General features: G+C 41.0%; 1 protein-coding gene and 1 long non-coding RNA gene across 5 annotated transcripts in view; both read left to right on the top strand.

Annotated features, from left to right (window-relative positions):
- Positions 1-16,155, top strand: part of LOC146502259 (uncharacterized) — a 172,723-nt gene that overhangs the window by 121,789 nt on the left and 34,779 nt on the right. The window lies entirely within an intron of this gene.
- On the top strand, positions 5,245-15,662 carry LOC146502263 (C-1-tetrahydrofolate synthase, cytoplasmic-like). Of its 4 annotated transcripts, XM_085133464.1 has the most exons (14): positions 5,246-6,008; positions 6,761-6,863; positions 6,945-7,029; positions 7,714-7,773; positions 8,531-8,584; positions 8,673-8,809; positions 8,940-9,040; positions 9,494-9,630; positions 9,780-9,891; positions 10,140-10,267; positions 13,657-13,721; positions 13,913-14,175; positions 14,297-14,889; positions 15,448-15,662. In XM_085133464.1, the coding sequence occupies exons 2-11, from the start codon at positions 6,763-6,765 to the stop codon at positions 13,702-13,704; spliced, it is 963 nt and encodes a 320-aa protein (XP_084989590.1). In that variant the 5' UTR covers positions 5,246-6,008; positions 6,761-6,762; the 3' UTR covers positions 13,705-13,721; positions 13,913-14,175; positions 14,297-14,889; positions 15,448-15,662. The 4 variants fall into 4 exon arrangements, with proteins under 4 accessions (XP_084989589.1, XP_084989590.1, XP_084989591.1 ...); XM_085133465.1 differs by lacking the exon at positions 14,297-14,889; XM_085133462.1 differs by having other exon boundaries at positions 13,913-14,889.

The raw sequence follows: 16,155 nt of genomic DNA, 5'->3' as shown, positions 1-16,155 counted from the left end.
CCATGCCAGAAGTCAGCCAGCAGTAATGGTTTGAACACCAGATCCGGGCCAGACCTGTCTGCTATGTGGGTTGTAGCTAACAGGGTCCAGAGGAGCAGGGAAAGTACAAGCCCTCAGCAATGGTTTTACGTGCCATCAGAACTGAATCCAGCTGACAGTGCTTCAAGAGGTGTAACTGTGAATGAGTTAAAGAAGTCTATCTGGTTCACTGGCCCCGCCTTTTTGTGGAAAAATGAACTGCCCACAGCACAGCCTGTTGAGCTGGATCTGACCATAGGAGATCCAGAAGTCAGCAAAGTACAGACAATGTTAACTAAAGTCACAGACACTGTGAGTCTTACTGAAGTGTGCTGAATACCACTCTGTCACTGGCTCATGACAGACTTAATGATGCCTCATTCTTCTACGAAGTCATGGCTATAGTCAATAGCAGACCTCTGACTGTAGATAACTTGAACAGCCCCGACAGCCTAGAACCGCTTACGCCCAATCATCTGCTGCACATGAAATCCAACGCACCATTGCCCCCACCTGGTGCTTTTTCAGAGGAGGACCTGTACAGCAGGAAGAGGTGGCGCTGTGTGCAGTTCCTTGCAGAGGAGTTCTGGAGCCACTGGAGAAGGGAATATATTTACAACATCATTTCAAGGCAAGAGTGGCAATCACCAAAAAGGAGTCTAAAAGTAGGTGATGTTGTGTTGGACATGGATGAACTAGTGCCCAGAGGTGAGTGGAGACTTGCAAGAGTTGTAGAGGCTGTCAGTGGAAAAGATGGACTTGTGCGAAGGGTAAAGATCTCACTTGGAGAAAAGAGACTCAATAACAAAGGTCAACACTCTAGTAAACTATCAGTTGTGGAACATCCAGTACAAAAACATGTATTGTTAGAAAGTTCTTAAGGTAACTTCTACATGAGTTATTTTGTTGGGGAAAATTATTCATTGTGGTTCTTATGTAAACCAATTATTCATAATTTTGGTGGGAGTGTAAATAACCCTAAATGCTGTTATTTAGTTCCTTGCACCTTATTTTGGCACTCATCGCTGTTTTCTACGACCAGCTTCCTCTTCGGGTTTAGAATAGTGATGTGCGATATCGCTGATTTCCTTTCCGAACCGATACAAAGTAAAATTCAGGGTGGTATCGACGATACTAATCCGATACTGATACTCTGTACAAAAGCTTAATATTTCATTGTATTTCATATATAATTGTATTATGTAATTGTAATAATAATATAATAATATAGCTTCATAATGATTAAAGGACATCAGACTTACTTGTTCTTATTGCTTAATAATGCAGAATTATCATATAGAAAACTTGAAGTTGTGCGCTATTTGAAAATGTTTCCTGCATTCTGTCTCGCCCTAGCAGCACCTGTCCCTCTCCTCCTCTTCAGTTCGCCTCAATATAAGCTCATCATATTCTGTGATATGATTTACTCTGAGGTGTTTGACAAGAATACCACAAACAACATGTATCCCTTTAGAAATAAACTGTGATACTTCTAAAAACACATATTCACACCTAGCCACACTAGCACTGTATGAACCCCCAATGTTCCTTTAATGCAACTAGCCCTATAATTATCTACTGGTCACAAACACACTGCAACAGTAAGACTTGTTGATTACACATAGATGATTTAACTACTTTAGGGGCATTTTACTTTTTTCTTTAGTGCTCCGAAAAGACACAGAGGCTAAACGTTTTAAATAGAGTACCACAAACAACAGGTATTCCTTTAGAAATAAACTTTTCTTGTGATACTTCTAAAACCACATATTCACACCTAGCCACACTCTGTAACAGTTAGACAGAGTAGGTTACAGGTAGGGCCCCAACAGTCAGCAAAGGAAGTCATAAAACAATAAAAGAGGCTCCCTTATCAAGAGAATCCCAACACACACATTGCAACTGTAGTTCCATAGTTTCCACATTTTTTAATTACAAACAGTTCCATTATCTTATCATGTCAGAGGTCAACTGAAACCATGTCCAACTGAACCTCCAAAGGTTTTTCACATTTTCTTACACCCCACACCTTTATCTCTACAGGCAGACAATTACACCTCCTACTGACTAACCGAACCACCATAGTTTTTCCACCTTTCTCTTTACAACCTGCTCTTTATATCTGCATCTCAGAGCCCAACTGAAATCAAGTCCACCTATATAAAAACACCCCATCAGACATACAGTATTTTCCTCAGCACTTCACAACTGCCGCAAGGTATATTGTTTTAACTTATTATTTTTTCAGATCCCAGACACAGCAGTGTGAGGTAGTTAGCACACAATTTGGCCATGTAAAAAACATCGATTGTTTGGAACACATCAGCAGAGAGGTAGAATTCATAACTGTTCATAAGAGTTTAATTTAATCAAACCTCATTTTACGGATCTAAGTGGTTCCTCATCACTAGCCAATTCACCATTTTATTTAAATATCTGAATTTTCGGAATGAGGATCCAATCGGGACACAGAGGCTGCTAGTTTTAACACACCAGAATGCAAATATAAATAAAAGCCTGACTATCCTGAGAGCCTAGCTGCAGCGACACCTTTCTTTCACACGGATTCCTGGATGTGCGTTGGAGCCGTCTTTGCTACCCGCACAGAGCGTTTCTGACAGTCGGGCGCTGCTTATACAATAGAGAAAAGCAACAATACAGCGTGTTTCTCTGCTCCAAGAAATCCGAGGGCCTTTCACAAGGTAAGCATGTCTGTTATACCCAGCGCATAAATGTCTGTATGTCAGCACTGATTATTCAAACCCTGTTTAAAATGTGACACATATGTTGTCCGAAAACATTTCCTCTAAATTTGCAAAGTTACTGATTTAAAAATATATATATTTTCGAATTTTTAGTTGCATGTCAAACATATGATAGCTAAATTCACAATGGTATAACCATGCTAAATAAAAGAGGCCCAAGCACCAAAGCACTCTAATGCAAACCTCTAAACTGTATGTTGATAAGTACATGAAGTGTATCTCTACCTCTACAGCTGAAAACAGTTTGTATCTGCACTCTGAGGGGCTGCTGAATTGTTTTTAATACGGCACTTTTTGACGAACTGCAGATGATGAAATCCTCTTTATTGTAGAAACTGTCCCTGGGGAGAATAGGGTAAGGTTTGATAGACTAAACCATTACACACAAAACTTCAAAACCTAGAGAGTGAGTGAGACTGCTAGCTGTGTCGTTCAGCAATAAACTTATCTACAAATGTGTTAGTAAAGAAACTGCAAACTATAAAAGTAATCTGGATTTAAATAGAACACAATAGTGATGGATTAAGTGCAGGAAACACTAGTATTAGGTGTCCATGGAACAAATCTCCTTCAACGTTCAAATGACCAAAGTGAGGACTACAGGCGTTTCTCTCAGTTGGTTGTGTTCAGGGAAAAAGCAGCTAAATACACTGAGACTGCTCCACATTTGTTAGTGAGTTAACTCAATTTCAGGTGATTTCAAACTGAGACAGGAAAATGCAACATTTGGGATCAGCTGATGGCTTTTCAGGGAATTTTTAGGACATCCTCATAATATTGAATTACAGTAGTCCAGCCTATAAGTAATAAATGCATGAACTAGTTTTTCAGTTTGAGATAGGATATTTCTAATCCTTCTAAGAAACACCCTATTCATTGTCCTCTGCAACATCCTCTACTTTTGTTTTCAGTCGATATCTTTTGTCTTATCAGAGCAATCTTACCAAGTCCCGATGTACTAAACAGAGGAGATCCCAGCTTTCCATAGATATCTCAGGTGTTTGAGTGAAACCTTTTCGCTGCAAAGAACAAGGAAATCAAAAAAAAGTTCAATGGGAAGATTAATTTTTCCTCAGTTCTCAGGAGGATAATCCACAAATGGAAGAAAGCAGTCCTACATTTTGTTTAATATGTGCATTGAAAAACATATCCTGGTCAAAGGTGACTCCAAGGTTCCTCACAGTGTTACTGCAAGCCAAGGTAATGCCATCCAGAGTAAGAATCTGCTTAGATACCATACTTTTAAGATTTTCAGGGCCGAGTACAATAACCTCAGTTTGTATGTAGATTTATTTTTCACAGCAGCTACAGCATCCAGAGTCATTCACAGTGAAAAAGTAAAATTATTAACAAGATAATCGACTTCTGCAGAGAGTATTTCAGGCAGCTGCTCCGTGTGGGCAGAAGATAACAGTGGATCAATTATATCCTTTTTAACTTTACTACAGCACTTTCAGAAACACCTTCAGTTTCAGGTCCCTCTTCTGTGAAACCAGCTTCCAGTTTGGATTCTGGAGACAGACACACAGTGGAGGCTTCACACTTTCCTTTTTGCTAAAGCATATAGTTACTGCTGAATCAGGTGACCCTGAATCCATCATTCAAACTGCTGCACATCTTTTTTTTTTGACTGGTCGTGGTGATCCACCTGACCTTTTTCCTCAGTCCAGGCCTGCTGACATCATGTGATGGTGTGAAGCTCAGGCTGTTGTTTGTTGTCATGGAGATTTGTAATCTTTGCAACTTATTGTCAATTTCACGACTTTTAAAACTGATAAATTCATCCAGTGTGTTGTGTCCTCTTCTGTCTTTTTGTCTCTTCTTGTGTCTTCTTGTGTCTTTTTGTGTTTTGGTGCAGATAAATTTAAAGGTCCGGCTCTGACAGCTCAACAGAAACACTGATGCCTGTGTATATTAAGGTTTTTTTGATGGGTTGTGTTTTGGATTTGATCTTTGGCCCTGAAAGCAGAATCTGCAGGTGAGGTCTCTCAGCTCTGTGAGCCTTTCTTCACTTTTCTTTTTATACTACATTTCCCAGGAAGCACCGCAGCACCATGTCCTCTGAGCAGCCCAGCATCAGAATAATGCCGGAAAATGCGGCAGAGTGGCTCCATGTAAGTAAAACCAAGTCCCTCCTCCTCCCTGACAGGCTGAGAGCAGTGTGGGCTGTCCCTCGTGGTTCCTGCGGTTTGACCTGTGGTCCACCATCCCAGTATCAATCTGGTTCTCCTGGCCGGTTTAATTCAGTTCTAAGCAGCAATACCTCATACATACACAGACACATTCTCACACAAACACACTCACACAGGCTCAGGTTACCTACATGATAGTGTCAGAAATTCTGAGTGACTGAAATGTTTTTATTTTAGGTTTTTGTAACAGAGGAACAAATACAGCTCGCATCTGTGGAGCTGGAACAAAAAAGTTACTATTATCATTACCACTGTTATTATATTTTAGTAATACATGTGAAACGTGTAGTTGTGTTAAAATATTGGAAGTGAACTGTTAAACCACAGCTGTAAGTGTACGGCCAGCATGAATGTTTCTGTGATCAAATACTTATAGTAAATAAAATAACATGAATAAAGTTAGCAGTCACTGTGGTCCCAGTGTGGGCAGGAAGGAGAGATTGTATTTCTTTTATTTTTTCTGATTACTCAAATTCATTGACTTATATAACTATTTCCTTTTTGTCATAGGACTATACCAAAATAAAAGCTCTGTTACCTTTTAGTTAATCTCATGTTATACTCAGCTCAGGAAATGGAACAATGATCAGATGACTTTTTATTTGTGTTTAAAAGCACAAAGACTTTACAACGTGTGAGATTTGGGCTTTGCTCCTGACTGTGACCCACACACCACACGATCAGTGGACTCCTGCTCAGAAAGTCGAGTTGAGCTAGTGTGCAAACTGAGCATGTGGACAGATGTACAGGTAACTCAGCGCAGGTAAGTAAAGACCTACGTGAGCATAGCTCCTGTAGACCGAGGTGAGATAAGGAGAAGTGTGCAGCTGTCCACATACCCAGCTCAGTCTGATCGATCAGTAAGCGATACCCGTTCAGTCAATAATTAACTCCTGTCAGACGCTGTGGCTGCCTCTCTCCCTCCTCACAGAGTATTTTTGTCACTGCTGGGCTTCCTTACTTTGACAGAAGCTCCACAGAGACGGAAACATCTGCTGCAGCTGTTTGTCACTGCCTCTGCTCTGCCTCTCAGGTATGAAGCTGCTGCTCTTTCAGCTTCTCTTTGTGCTTGTGCAGCTTTCAGCAGCTTTCTTGAAGTCGCATAAAGTTTCCTGAAGTTTTGGGAATCTTGGAAAACTTCAAGCTGCTGGAGGTGAACGTGGCAGCGCTGCAGAGTAGTGTGTGTTTGTGTGAAGCTGCACAAGTCTCGGTTCAATTCTTCTCTGCAGAGCGGCTGTAATCATTAACATGTGAGCTTCACTGTAAGGTTAGAAAAGCAGCTGCGAGTGCTGACGGTGAACTTTAAACAACCCTCCAAACCTTTTATGAAGCTTTTTATACTTCATTAAAGTTCAGAAAGAGTAAAGGTTCTTCATTTTGAAGCCAGCACAGATTCAGAGACTGTTACTCTGTGTATCTCTGCTTTTTCAGTCTCTGCTTACTTTGTGCTGATGATGATGAGGACGAAGATGAAGGGAAACAGTTAAACACGCTCACAGTTTGTGGGAGAGGGCTGCAGTTATTAACCCTGTCCATTCCTGCTCCTGCCTCTCGTGATATCAGAGCTTTCTCTTGCTTTGGGTCCGTCTGAGGCCCCTGCTGGCATTTTGTTTGACTTTAAGTTTGCTCTTTTCACTCTTGGGTTGTTTTGTGTCGTCGGCCTTTCTGAGTGCTATCGTCATCTATCACCCCTCACATTTCCAGATGTTTCCAGATTTTTCCATCCATATTATTGATTATCCTCAGTCAGCTGAAGCTCTTTCTCTCTCTTGCTCTTTCTTTTAGTCATGTTGTCCTTGGCCGCCCACTTGCTCTGTGTCAGGGCCACCGGTTACCAACAAAGCCTGCGCTCCATAGCAACTGTCATCTCCGGGAACAAAACGTCCAAGTAAGTCTCAACCCACTAGAACGGCTTCTGAGTCCATTAACTGTCTGACCTTTGACCCCAGCCCTGCGGCTGTGTGTGCAGAATAGTGAGGGAGAGACTGAAGAAGGAGGTGGAGAAGATGGCGAGTCAGTTCTCCGGGTTCAGACCGGGCCTGGTGGTCCTGCAGGTGAGAGACTGAAGCGCCCCCTTCTGGATGGAGCGATACTTCAAACCGATTTTTTTTCTAACAACCTCACAGTGACCTGATCAGGTCGTTCTCTGAGCTCCGCCATCATAACTCAGACTAGACTTTACTAGACCTTTTCCCGGGGCTGCTCTCTGCAGTTTACCTGTGCACACCTGTTGTCACCTGGCAACAAAAAGCAGCTTTGTTTTAGTGTTTGTGACCAGATGAAACCAGTCAACTGAACTTTGACCTCCACTCCCAGCTCAGGCTGGAGCTCCTGGTCCTCTCACACAAACACACAAACATGTGGCTGCCTCCCATCTCGTTTCTGTTTACGGCAGAGCAGTGACCAGGTGACGTGTGCACCTCAATGATATAAATGACAGAACATTAGAAACACCTGTGAGTGCTGAGTGCGTGGCCATGATTATCAGTCTGTTTGTGAAAAATGGGACAAACCTCCAAAATCGTACAGCACTTTAACCCAAGGGGACAAAAACGAGCGACCAAAAATCAAAGAAGTTCTGTCAGTAAAATTAAAAACACGAATGATGTAGAAATAAAAAGCCGCAAATAAGTCGGGAGCAGCTCAGGATCCTCCAGGAGGAAACAAACACGTCAGAGAATGAGAAGGATGCAGGATCCTGCAGGATGGCTATTTTTAACTGTCTGTGTGTGTCACAGGTGGGAGACAGAGATGACTCTAACCTGTACATCAGCACCAAACTGAAGGCTGCAGCTGAGGTGACCAACATACACACACTCGTTTTCCTATCTTAGTGAAGACATCTAATTGACAATGTTTTCCTTAGCTGCTTACCCTAACTGTTACGAACCATCTCTGCTAGGGGTTAAGGGAGGTAAGGTAACATAAATGAGATTCTCACGGGGAAGATCGGAGTCGAAAACGTTTTATCACAAAAAAACTCAGAGAACTGAAAAATAATAGCAGCATTTACTACAAACAAACAACCGATACAAAAACAACTTCCTCGCTTAAGGCTTCAACCAGTAGAAATCAAAATTAGCCCCATGGGCTGTAGCACAACTAACATTAGTCAAGAGAATCTCAGTCGAGACAGGGATTTACAAACAAGGCTACCAGACAGAAGCACGCAGACTGCAAACTCAGTTGAAAGCAGCAGACCCAGAATGAATGTTCTTCAGCCTTTTAAAGATGCATGTGCCCAATCAGTCACTGATTGGTCTATAATCCCTCAGCTGGTCCAATAGACTTTCCCCGGAGGTGCAAGCCACAGGTTCCCAGGCAGCCAATTGTCTGAGTGTGTTGTCACACTCAAATTTGCTTGAAGGAAGTCTGGCTCACTTCTTCCAAGGCCAGGGGCCGTAACACTTACCTTAACCCTCAGCTTAAACCTCAGCTTCAACCTAACCATAACCTCTGGTCCTTCTGGTCCTAACAAAGATGTCTATACAAGTACACACACATGCACACACACACACACAGTGGGCTGATGCAGCTTCACTTTGTTTCCTGCAGGTTGGAATTGAAGCCAAACATATCCGGCTGCCAAACACAACCACGCAGGACGAGGTCTTCATGCATCATCTTCATCATCATCATCTTTTCTCCGTGACGTGATCGAAGGTCTGATTGGTTCTTGTTTTCTGTCGCCCTGCAGGTGCTGCAAAGCATCATGTCCGTGAACGAGAACGCGTGCGTACACGGTCTGATCGTGCAGCTGCCATTGGACTCCGCAAACTGCATTGACACTGAGCTCGTCACCAACGCCGTGTCCTCGCAAAAAGACGTAGATGGGTCAGTGAGCACATCACTTCCTGTGTTCATCACCAAATACTCCCAAATACTCATCACTAACACTGTGTGTGTGTGTGTGTGTGTGTGTGTGTGTGTGTGTGTGTGTGTGTGTGTGTGTGTGTGTGTGCAGGCTGAGCTGCATTAATGCAGGTAAACTGTCTCGAGGAGATCTGAACGACTGCTTCATCCCCTGCACCCCCAACGGCTGCATGGAGCTCATCAGACAGACAGGTAGCAGCACACTGGGAACACTGGGAACATTGGAAATTCTGAGAACATTCAGACTGCTGGGAACACTGAGAACATTTAGAACAGTGGGAACATTGGGAATTCTGAGAACATTCAGAAAACTGGGAACATTGGGAATACTGAGAACATTCAGCACACTAGAAACACTGGGAACATTGGGAATTCTGAGAATATTCAGAAAGCTGGGACTATTGGCAACACCGAGAACATTCAGAACATTGGGAACACTGTGAACATTATGTCATTTGTTGAAAGCGGCGGATGCGTCTCCTGGGGATAAACGGTGGTTAGGTGTAAAGACCTGCTGCAGACACATGATTGTAACCACATGATTTTAAATCTGAAATCATGTGTTTGTTGTTCATTAGACATACAAACATCATCACTGACAGTTCCAGTAAACACCTTTGCCTGTGACTTCCTGTAACTGTGCAGGCGTGTTTGTGGCGGGGAAGCACGCGGTGGTTATTGGTCGCAGTAAAATCGTTGGCGCTCCGATGCACGACCTGCTGCTGTGGAACGACGCCACTGTGACCACCTGCCACTCAAAGACACCTGACCTACCTGAGCAGGTAACAACATGCAGACACGAAATAAATCATGAAATGAATAAAAGCTAACCTAAAAAGCTAAATTAAAAAGTTAAAATTCAAACAAAATCACCTTTAAAATCAAACAGAACAGATTGCCTCCATCATTCAAACACTTCTTGCGTCTGCAGGTGGGCCGGGCTGATATCCTAGTGGTGGGGGCCGGCAGAGCAGAGATGGTGAGAGGAGAGTGGGTGAAGGAGGGTGCCGTGGTCATTGACTGTGGAATTAACCATGTCCCCGGTATCAGCATCCCCTTACACTTATTGACTTCCTTTTTCCAGCCAGCAGCTTGTTTTTTTCTTTTCTTTTAACCAATAAGAAACAGGATTGTTTCCACAGGAACCCCAGCTGGGTGGAAACAATCGAGTGAATCAATCCTAAAATGATCTGCAGTGGAAAATATAAACCAATGACCAAGTTTGGCTCTGAGCTTTAAAACTGTAATTCTTTAAAATGATTCACTCTGTGACCTTTGACCCCTGCTACAGATGAGACAAGGTCCAGTGGTAAACGAGTGGTTGGAGACGTTCACTACTCCTCCGCCAGTCAGAGAGCAGGATACATCACACCTGTTCCAGGAGGGGTGGGGCCAATGACGGTGGCCATGCTCATGGAGGTATTTATTTTATTTTATTTTATTTATTTATGTTTGGGGTTTGTTTTACTTTTCAGTGTCATCAGATTTTACTCTTTTACTTTTGAGCATTACGTACTTTTATTTTTTATCAAATTCAAATAAAATCAAATCATTTTAGATGCATGAATGACAAAAACTTAAAACAGGTTAAATGATCTCCTCATAAGAGCTCTGTCATCCAATCAGACACAGCTTTTTAACATGTGAAGAATTCAGATGTTTATCAGAACGGCTAAAATAAAGTGGACAGAGTGTTTGAAACCTCTAAACATTTTATTAAATACAGTTAGGTCCATAAATATTTGGACAGAGACTTTTTTTTCTAATTGTGGTTCTGTACATTACCACAATTAATTTTAAAGGAAACAAGTCAGATCCAGTTGAAGTGTAGACTTTCAGCTTTAAGTTGGGTTGAACAAAAAGATTGCATAAAAAGGCAATAAATATTTTTTAACACAATTCCTTCATTTCAGGGACTCAGGCGTAATCTGACAAATTAAATAAGTGAAAATAAAATATTCATTTCTAACTTGGTTAAAAACTCTTTGCTGGCACTGACAACCTGAAGTCATGGACATCATGAAGTGAAATGCTCACTTGGGTTAAGATCAACTAACTGACTTGGTATTTCATGAATATTCCAATTTGCTTTAATAAACTCCTGGGTTTGCTTTGACTGTATTTTTGGGTTATTGTCCATCTGTATTATGAAACACTGTCCAATCAACTGGATTTCATTTAGCTGGATTTGAGCAGACAGTCAGAACATGCTATAGCTGTGTCCCAAAACATCGGCTGCATCCTTCGGAGGACCCGGCCTTTGCGGTCTACGTGGACCGGGTCCTTCGAAGATGGAGAAGGCCGGAAGTGCGAGGTTGGGAAATGGGACAGTCTAGCCTTCAGATTTGTGTCACCGCTGTCTTGGTGGAGTTTAATAAACTTGGCCGTCTGCTCCTTGCTATCTAAAATATAACAGGACACGGGCGTAAATTCTCGACCGTCTCACACCTCTGTTTAATCAGTTTTCTGTTTAACATTTATTCAGCTGTGTGAAAATCCCGGAGGAACCCACCCAATGGATTAATAAAGTTTTATTTAATCTAATAACTTTGATCTCAGCCAAACCGATTTACTCCGGAACAAATAAAACACAGAAAAAGGGCAAACAATTACATTTTTATCTTATCCGAGTGAATTATATATCATGTTTAACCTGAGTAGCGAAAGAGCGGGGGTCTGAAAACGATGAAGCCGGGAGTCCGCTGCTCTCGCCGGCTCGAGTGACCATTGAACCCCCCGGCTTGCTATCGAGCGGGTGGGTAGCAGATGTCTCCGAAAACGTCGGCACACTTTTGCAAATATGCGATGTCTTGATAAACCAAGCAGATATTTGTAATTTACACAGCTACTTTCTTGCCTGAAAATATGTTAAAAGTTTATTTTGTGGCCCAGAAAGATTAATAAGAGTAATTTTAAAACTTAGTAGCGGCCGCCATTGTTGGCAGCTGAAATTTGGCTGGGCCGGGCTATGAATTCTGGGATATGGTGGGCAACGAAGGACACACCCGACCCATCCTTCAAATTCGGGGAAATGAAGGACGCATTTGTCGGCCACATTTGAAGGAGTCGACAAATTGGGACAGCGTTCGTCGCCTGGCTGTGACGTAATCGGCCTTCAAATGCGGCCTCCGGAGGATGCAGCCGGCGTTTTGGGACACAGCTAGTTTGTCTCTGAACACCTCAGAAATCATTTAGCTGCTTCAGTCCTGTGTCATATCATCAATAAACACTAGTGTCCCAGTGCCACTGGCAGCCATCACACTGCCTCCATTGTGTTTTAATCAGAATCAGAATAGTTTAATCATCCCTAAGGAAATTATGTGGGTTGCAGCCACTTCAAGACAATAACAGTAACAGGCTGAACTAAATTAAATAATACAATATTTTAGAACAAAATATAAGAAATAGGTCCAATATATACAAATATGACTTTTACAGGAGGAAATTGTGCAAAATGATGTGGTATGCTTTGGATCATGAGCTGTTCGGCGCCTTCTCCCCACCTTTTTCTTAAACTCATCTGTCCAAAGAATGTTTTTCCTGAACTGTGCTGACTTTTTTAGATGTTTTTCAGCAAAGTCCAATTTAACCTTTCTATTCATGAGGCTTACAAGTCGCTTGCACCCTGCACTGAACTCTCTGTATTTACTTTCATGCAGTCTTCTCTTTATGGTAGACTTGGATATCCATACTTTTACCTGGAGAGTGTTATTCACGTGGTTGGCTGTTGTGAAGGGGTTTCTCTTCAATAATTCTGTAATCATCCACCACTGTTGTCTTCCGTGGATGTCCAGGTCTTTTTGCATTGTTCACCAGTGCTTTTTTTCTTTCTCTGCATGTACCAAAACTGTAGATTTTGCCACTCCTAATATTGTATTCTCGAATGTTTTTATTCTGTTTTCACAACTTAAAGATGGCTTGTTTCACGTGTATGGAGAGCTCCTTTGACTGCATGTTTTCTGCTCAAGCAAAATCTTCCAAATGCAAGCACCGCACCTCAAATAAACTCCAGGTCTTTTATCTGCTTAATTGATAATGACATGAAGGAGTTGCCCACACATGTGTTTTTAAAATAAAATTTTAAAAAAATCAAATCACGTCATTCAACTTCAAAAGCAAAAATGTTCTTTGAAATGTACACAAAAGTAATTCTTTAACTAAAACTATGTGCTGTTATTCAAAGTTGACACAGTCACAGAGAGCTGTTTGTGTTTTTCTCTGAACTATTATCAGCAACAAAGCCAATACATAAGTAGTACTTAACAAAAAAAATGATAACAAAACCAGTCATTGTACCTTACATGTTGAGGAGCTGATACTCCTAAACCCATCATCCAATTTGAATGTGGATACGCTCAAATGAAAGCTGAGGGTATCCACATTATGTCCATGTCCGTCATATAACTATAATTGGAATATGTTTCAGTAAACAGGTAAAAAAAAAACTTTTTTGTGTCAGTGGCCAAATATATATGGACCTGACTGTATGCTATATGTGCAGAACAAAGTGAAAACAGTAGTAAACATGGAGCCTGATGGTCTAAGATTTAATAGGTACAACAGAAAGTTGTCTGCATATCGGCTGATCTGGCTCAGTTGAAAATGTAAGCAGCAACTTGGGAAACAAACACACAAATCTGAGGAGTTTCAGAGGAGACCTATGTCTCCTCTGAAAATGGGGAAATGGGGTGAAAATGGGGGTGGTCTTAAAATTGGAAGATTGGGAGTGTTGGCAGGTCTGACGGTTAATCAGTTCCTACTGTGGTTTTTCTTTAATCGGTTCCTATTGTGGTTTTTCTTTGTTTCAGAATACGGTGCAGAGTGCTCAGCGCTTCCTCCTGAAGTTGAGGAGGTGAAACATCGACACTGACGGGTAAAACTCGGCTCAAACTTTCAAATTCCAACCAGGGTTTCCTCTAAATTCATCAGAACTAATTTATTGTCATGATCAGTTTTTGTCACTGAAGGACACTCTGCAACCAAAGAAACTGCACAGGTATAAATGATTAAATGTGTTTTTGTTTGGGTTCTGATAACTGTGACACTTTGTTTATATCCCTGTAGGCAGACAGCTGTGGACAGGTGAACAGCTCATACACAGAGATGACATCGTCAGAATGAAAGAAGAAACACTTCTTGTTTCAGAGGCTGAACTCGTCCGTATTTTTTCTTTTGTCTTAATTTTTTTCTGTAATTTGTTTCCTGATCTGAGAGATTTCTGATGTCTGTCAAAGTTTGACTGTGACTCCAGCAGAACCTCAGAGTTCAGACGCACTGAGCTCGATGAGGCTGTGGATGCTGCGCTTTCCTGCAGTATTAAACCAGGTGTAAGTACATGCCCAGGATTTATTTATTTTCATCCTTTTGTTACTTTGATTTTTAAATAGTAAAAATCTTTTACCTTCTTGTATAAAAAAATCTCTGAAGTAACAGTTTCTGTACTTTCAGTTTAAAAGAAGTGATGGATAAGAACTTCGCGGGGCTTTTATTGTGAAAAGCTGCAACTTTGACTCAATTGAGCTTCATATGAACATCCTTGAACGCAATGTGTTACCTTCACGTGTTCACTATTGGCAGAAATCTGTGCCATCAGAAACTGAATTTGAATAAGTTAAATTTGAATTTGAATTGCTCAGATTGAATCTGAATTGTAACTTGAATAAATGCTTTTGAAAACTGAATTTAAATTAGTCTAATTTGAAATTTAATTTATGGTTTGAAAATGATCATCACTAAATTGAATTGAATTTTATATTTTGAAAATGTATTGATTTGCTTTGAAACTGCATTTTATCCTTTAAAAATTCAGCTCTCGAATAATTTCATTTTCACTTGTCACCATTCAGTTTCAGTTCTACAATTCAATTTCAGTTCCAAAATTCAGTTTTGTGGAACTTACATCCAGTTCCGGTTCAAGCGCAGATAAATAGAACTATGTTTTACTAGCGGAGTGTTACTGATGGGAATCTACAGCATCTTGAGCTGAATTAAGACTTCAGAAGTCATTCGTCATGTCGAATGACCAGCGGATAAACTCTCAGGTTGGTAATAAATGTATTACATGCATAAGAACAAGCGTCATGTTAACAAATGATAGCCGTAAGGTAACTTTTATGCTTATTGTAACTGCTAGCTAAAAACGCTAATTTAGCGTAGTTTGCCCTGAATTCAGCTTTGACAAACAAACATGATCGACTGTTTCTAGTAGAATTCCAAAGTTGTCATCTTGTACCCTCTCAGAGTACCCCCTCTGTGTGCTTGCAGAGACCCCTACAGTAGGGAAACATGCAAAACAGTGTCCAAACCTTTGTATTTTAGCTTTATTTATGTCTTACACAGCATCCCAACTCTTTAGTTAACTTAATAACTTTAGCTAAAGTGAATAGTTAGTCTAATTCATTAGTGCAGCATTACTGGATCACCTCTGTTTGAAGTGATATAATATGATATACAACTATCACTGTGTTTAACTACCATAATAATTCTTAGGGTACTGAGTGCATGCTTAATTCGATTTTTTTTTAAAACATACTGCTCCATTACTATGTTTGACAGGCTGAAGTTGTCGGGTCACCTCCTAAATCGACCATCTTTTACAGGTGTTTTGTGCCAGAAATGGAGTGTCCACTGAAGACTGAAGATACTGAATCTCTACGCCTTGCCATTGATCCCTCTTGTGCCTTCATCTAGACAAGAGGCATTAACTTAACCACTCTCATATGCTCTGGACCTACATCACCTTCCCTGACAGTCGTAGCTTGGCTCATCTGAGGGTGAAATTATAAGAATGTGTTATTTTGCAAAGTGCTCTCTAGGGTTCCTAAATAAAATATGGCATTGAGGTAATTTCTTTTGAATTAATCCCTTCTTCTGAAATATAAGAACTTCTCCTGGTTTTAATGGCACTTTGGATTTCCTTACTTTCTGTTCCACTTCCAAACCCAAATAGATGCTGACAAGCTGACACAGTAACATGGAAGAGGGAAAGAAGTTGGAAAGGACTACTACAAATAAACCTAATGCCTAACAATGAAAAATGTAAAATAAGAACAATAATAATAATAATAAAGATAAAAGATGAAGTAACAAGTTTTTAGTTTTTTGGTTTATTCCAAATGATCATCCAGATGTCTGTGACATGTGATGACAAACACCATAATGGAAGGCCTTAGTCATCACATGCTTAAACTCATCATATATTTTTGCATATGCTGAACATGCAGTCAGACATGCTGTAACTGTGGGGTAGAAAACAGCATGAACACCATACGGCAGGGGTCTCAAACTCCAGTCCTTGAGGGCATGGA

Source organism: Neolamprologus multifasciatus, chromosome 15 (genome assembly GCF_963576455.1).
Source record: "Neolamprologus multifasciatus chromosome 15, fNeoMul1.2, whole genome shotgun sequence".
Classification (NCBI taxonomy): Eukaryota; Metazoa; Chordata; class Actinopteri; order Cichliformes; family Cichlidae; genus Neolamprologus; species Neolamprologus multifasciatus.
This window is presented reverse-complemented; position numbering and strand designations above follow the sequence as displayed.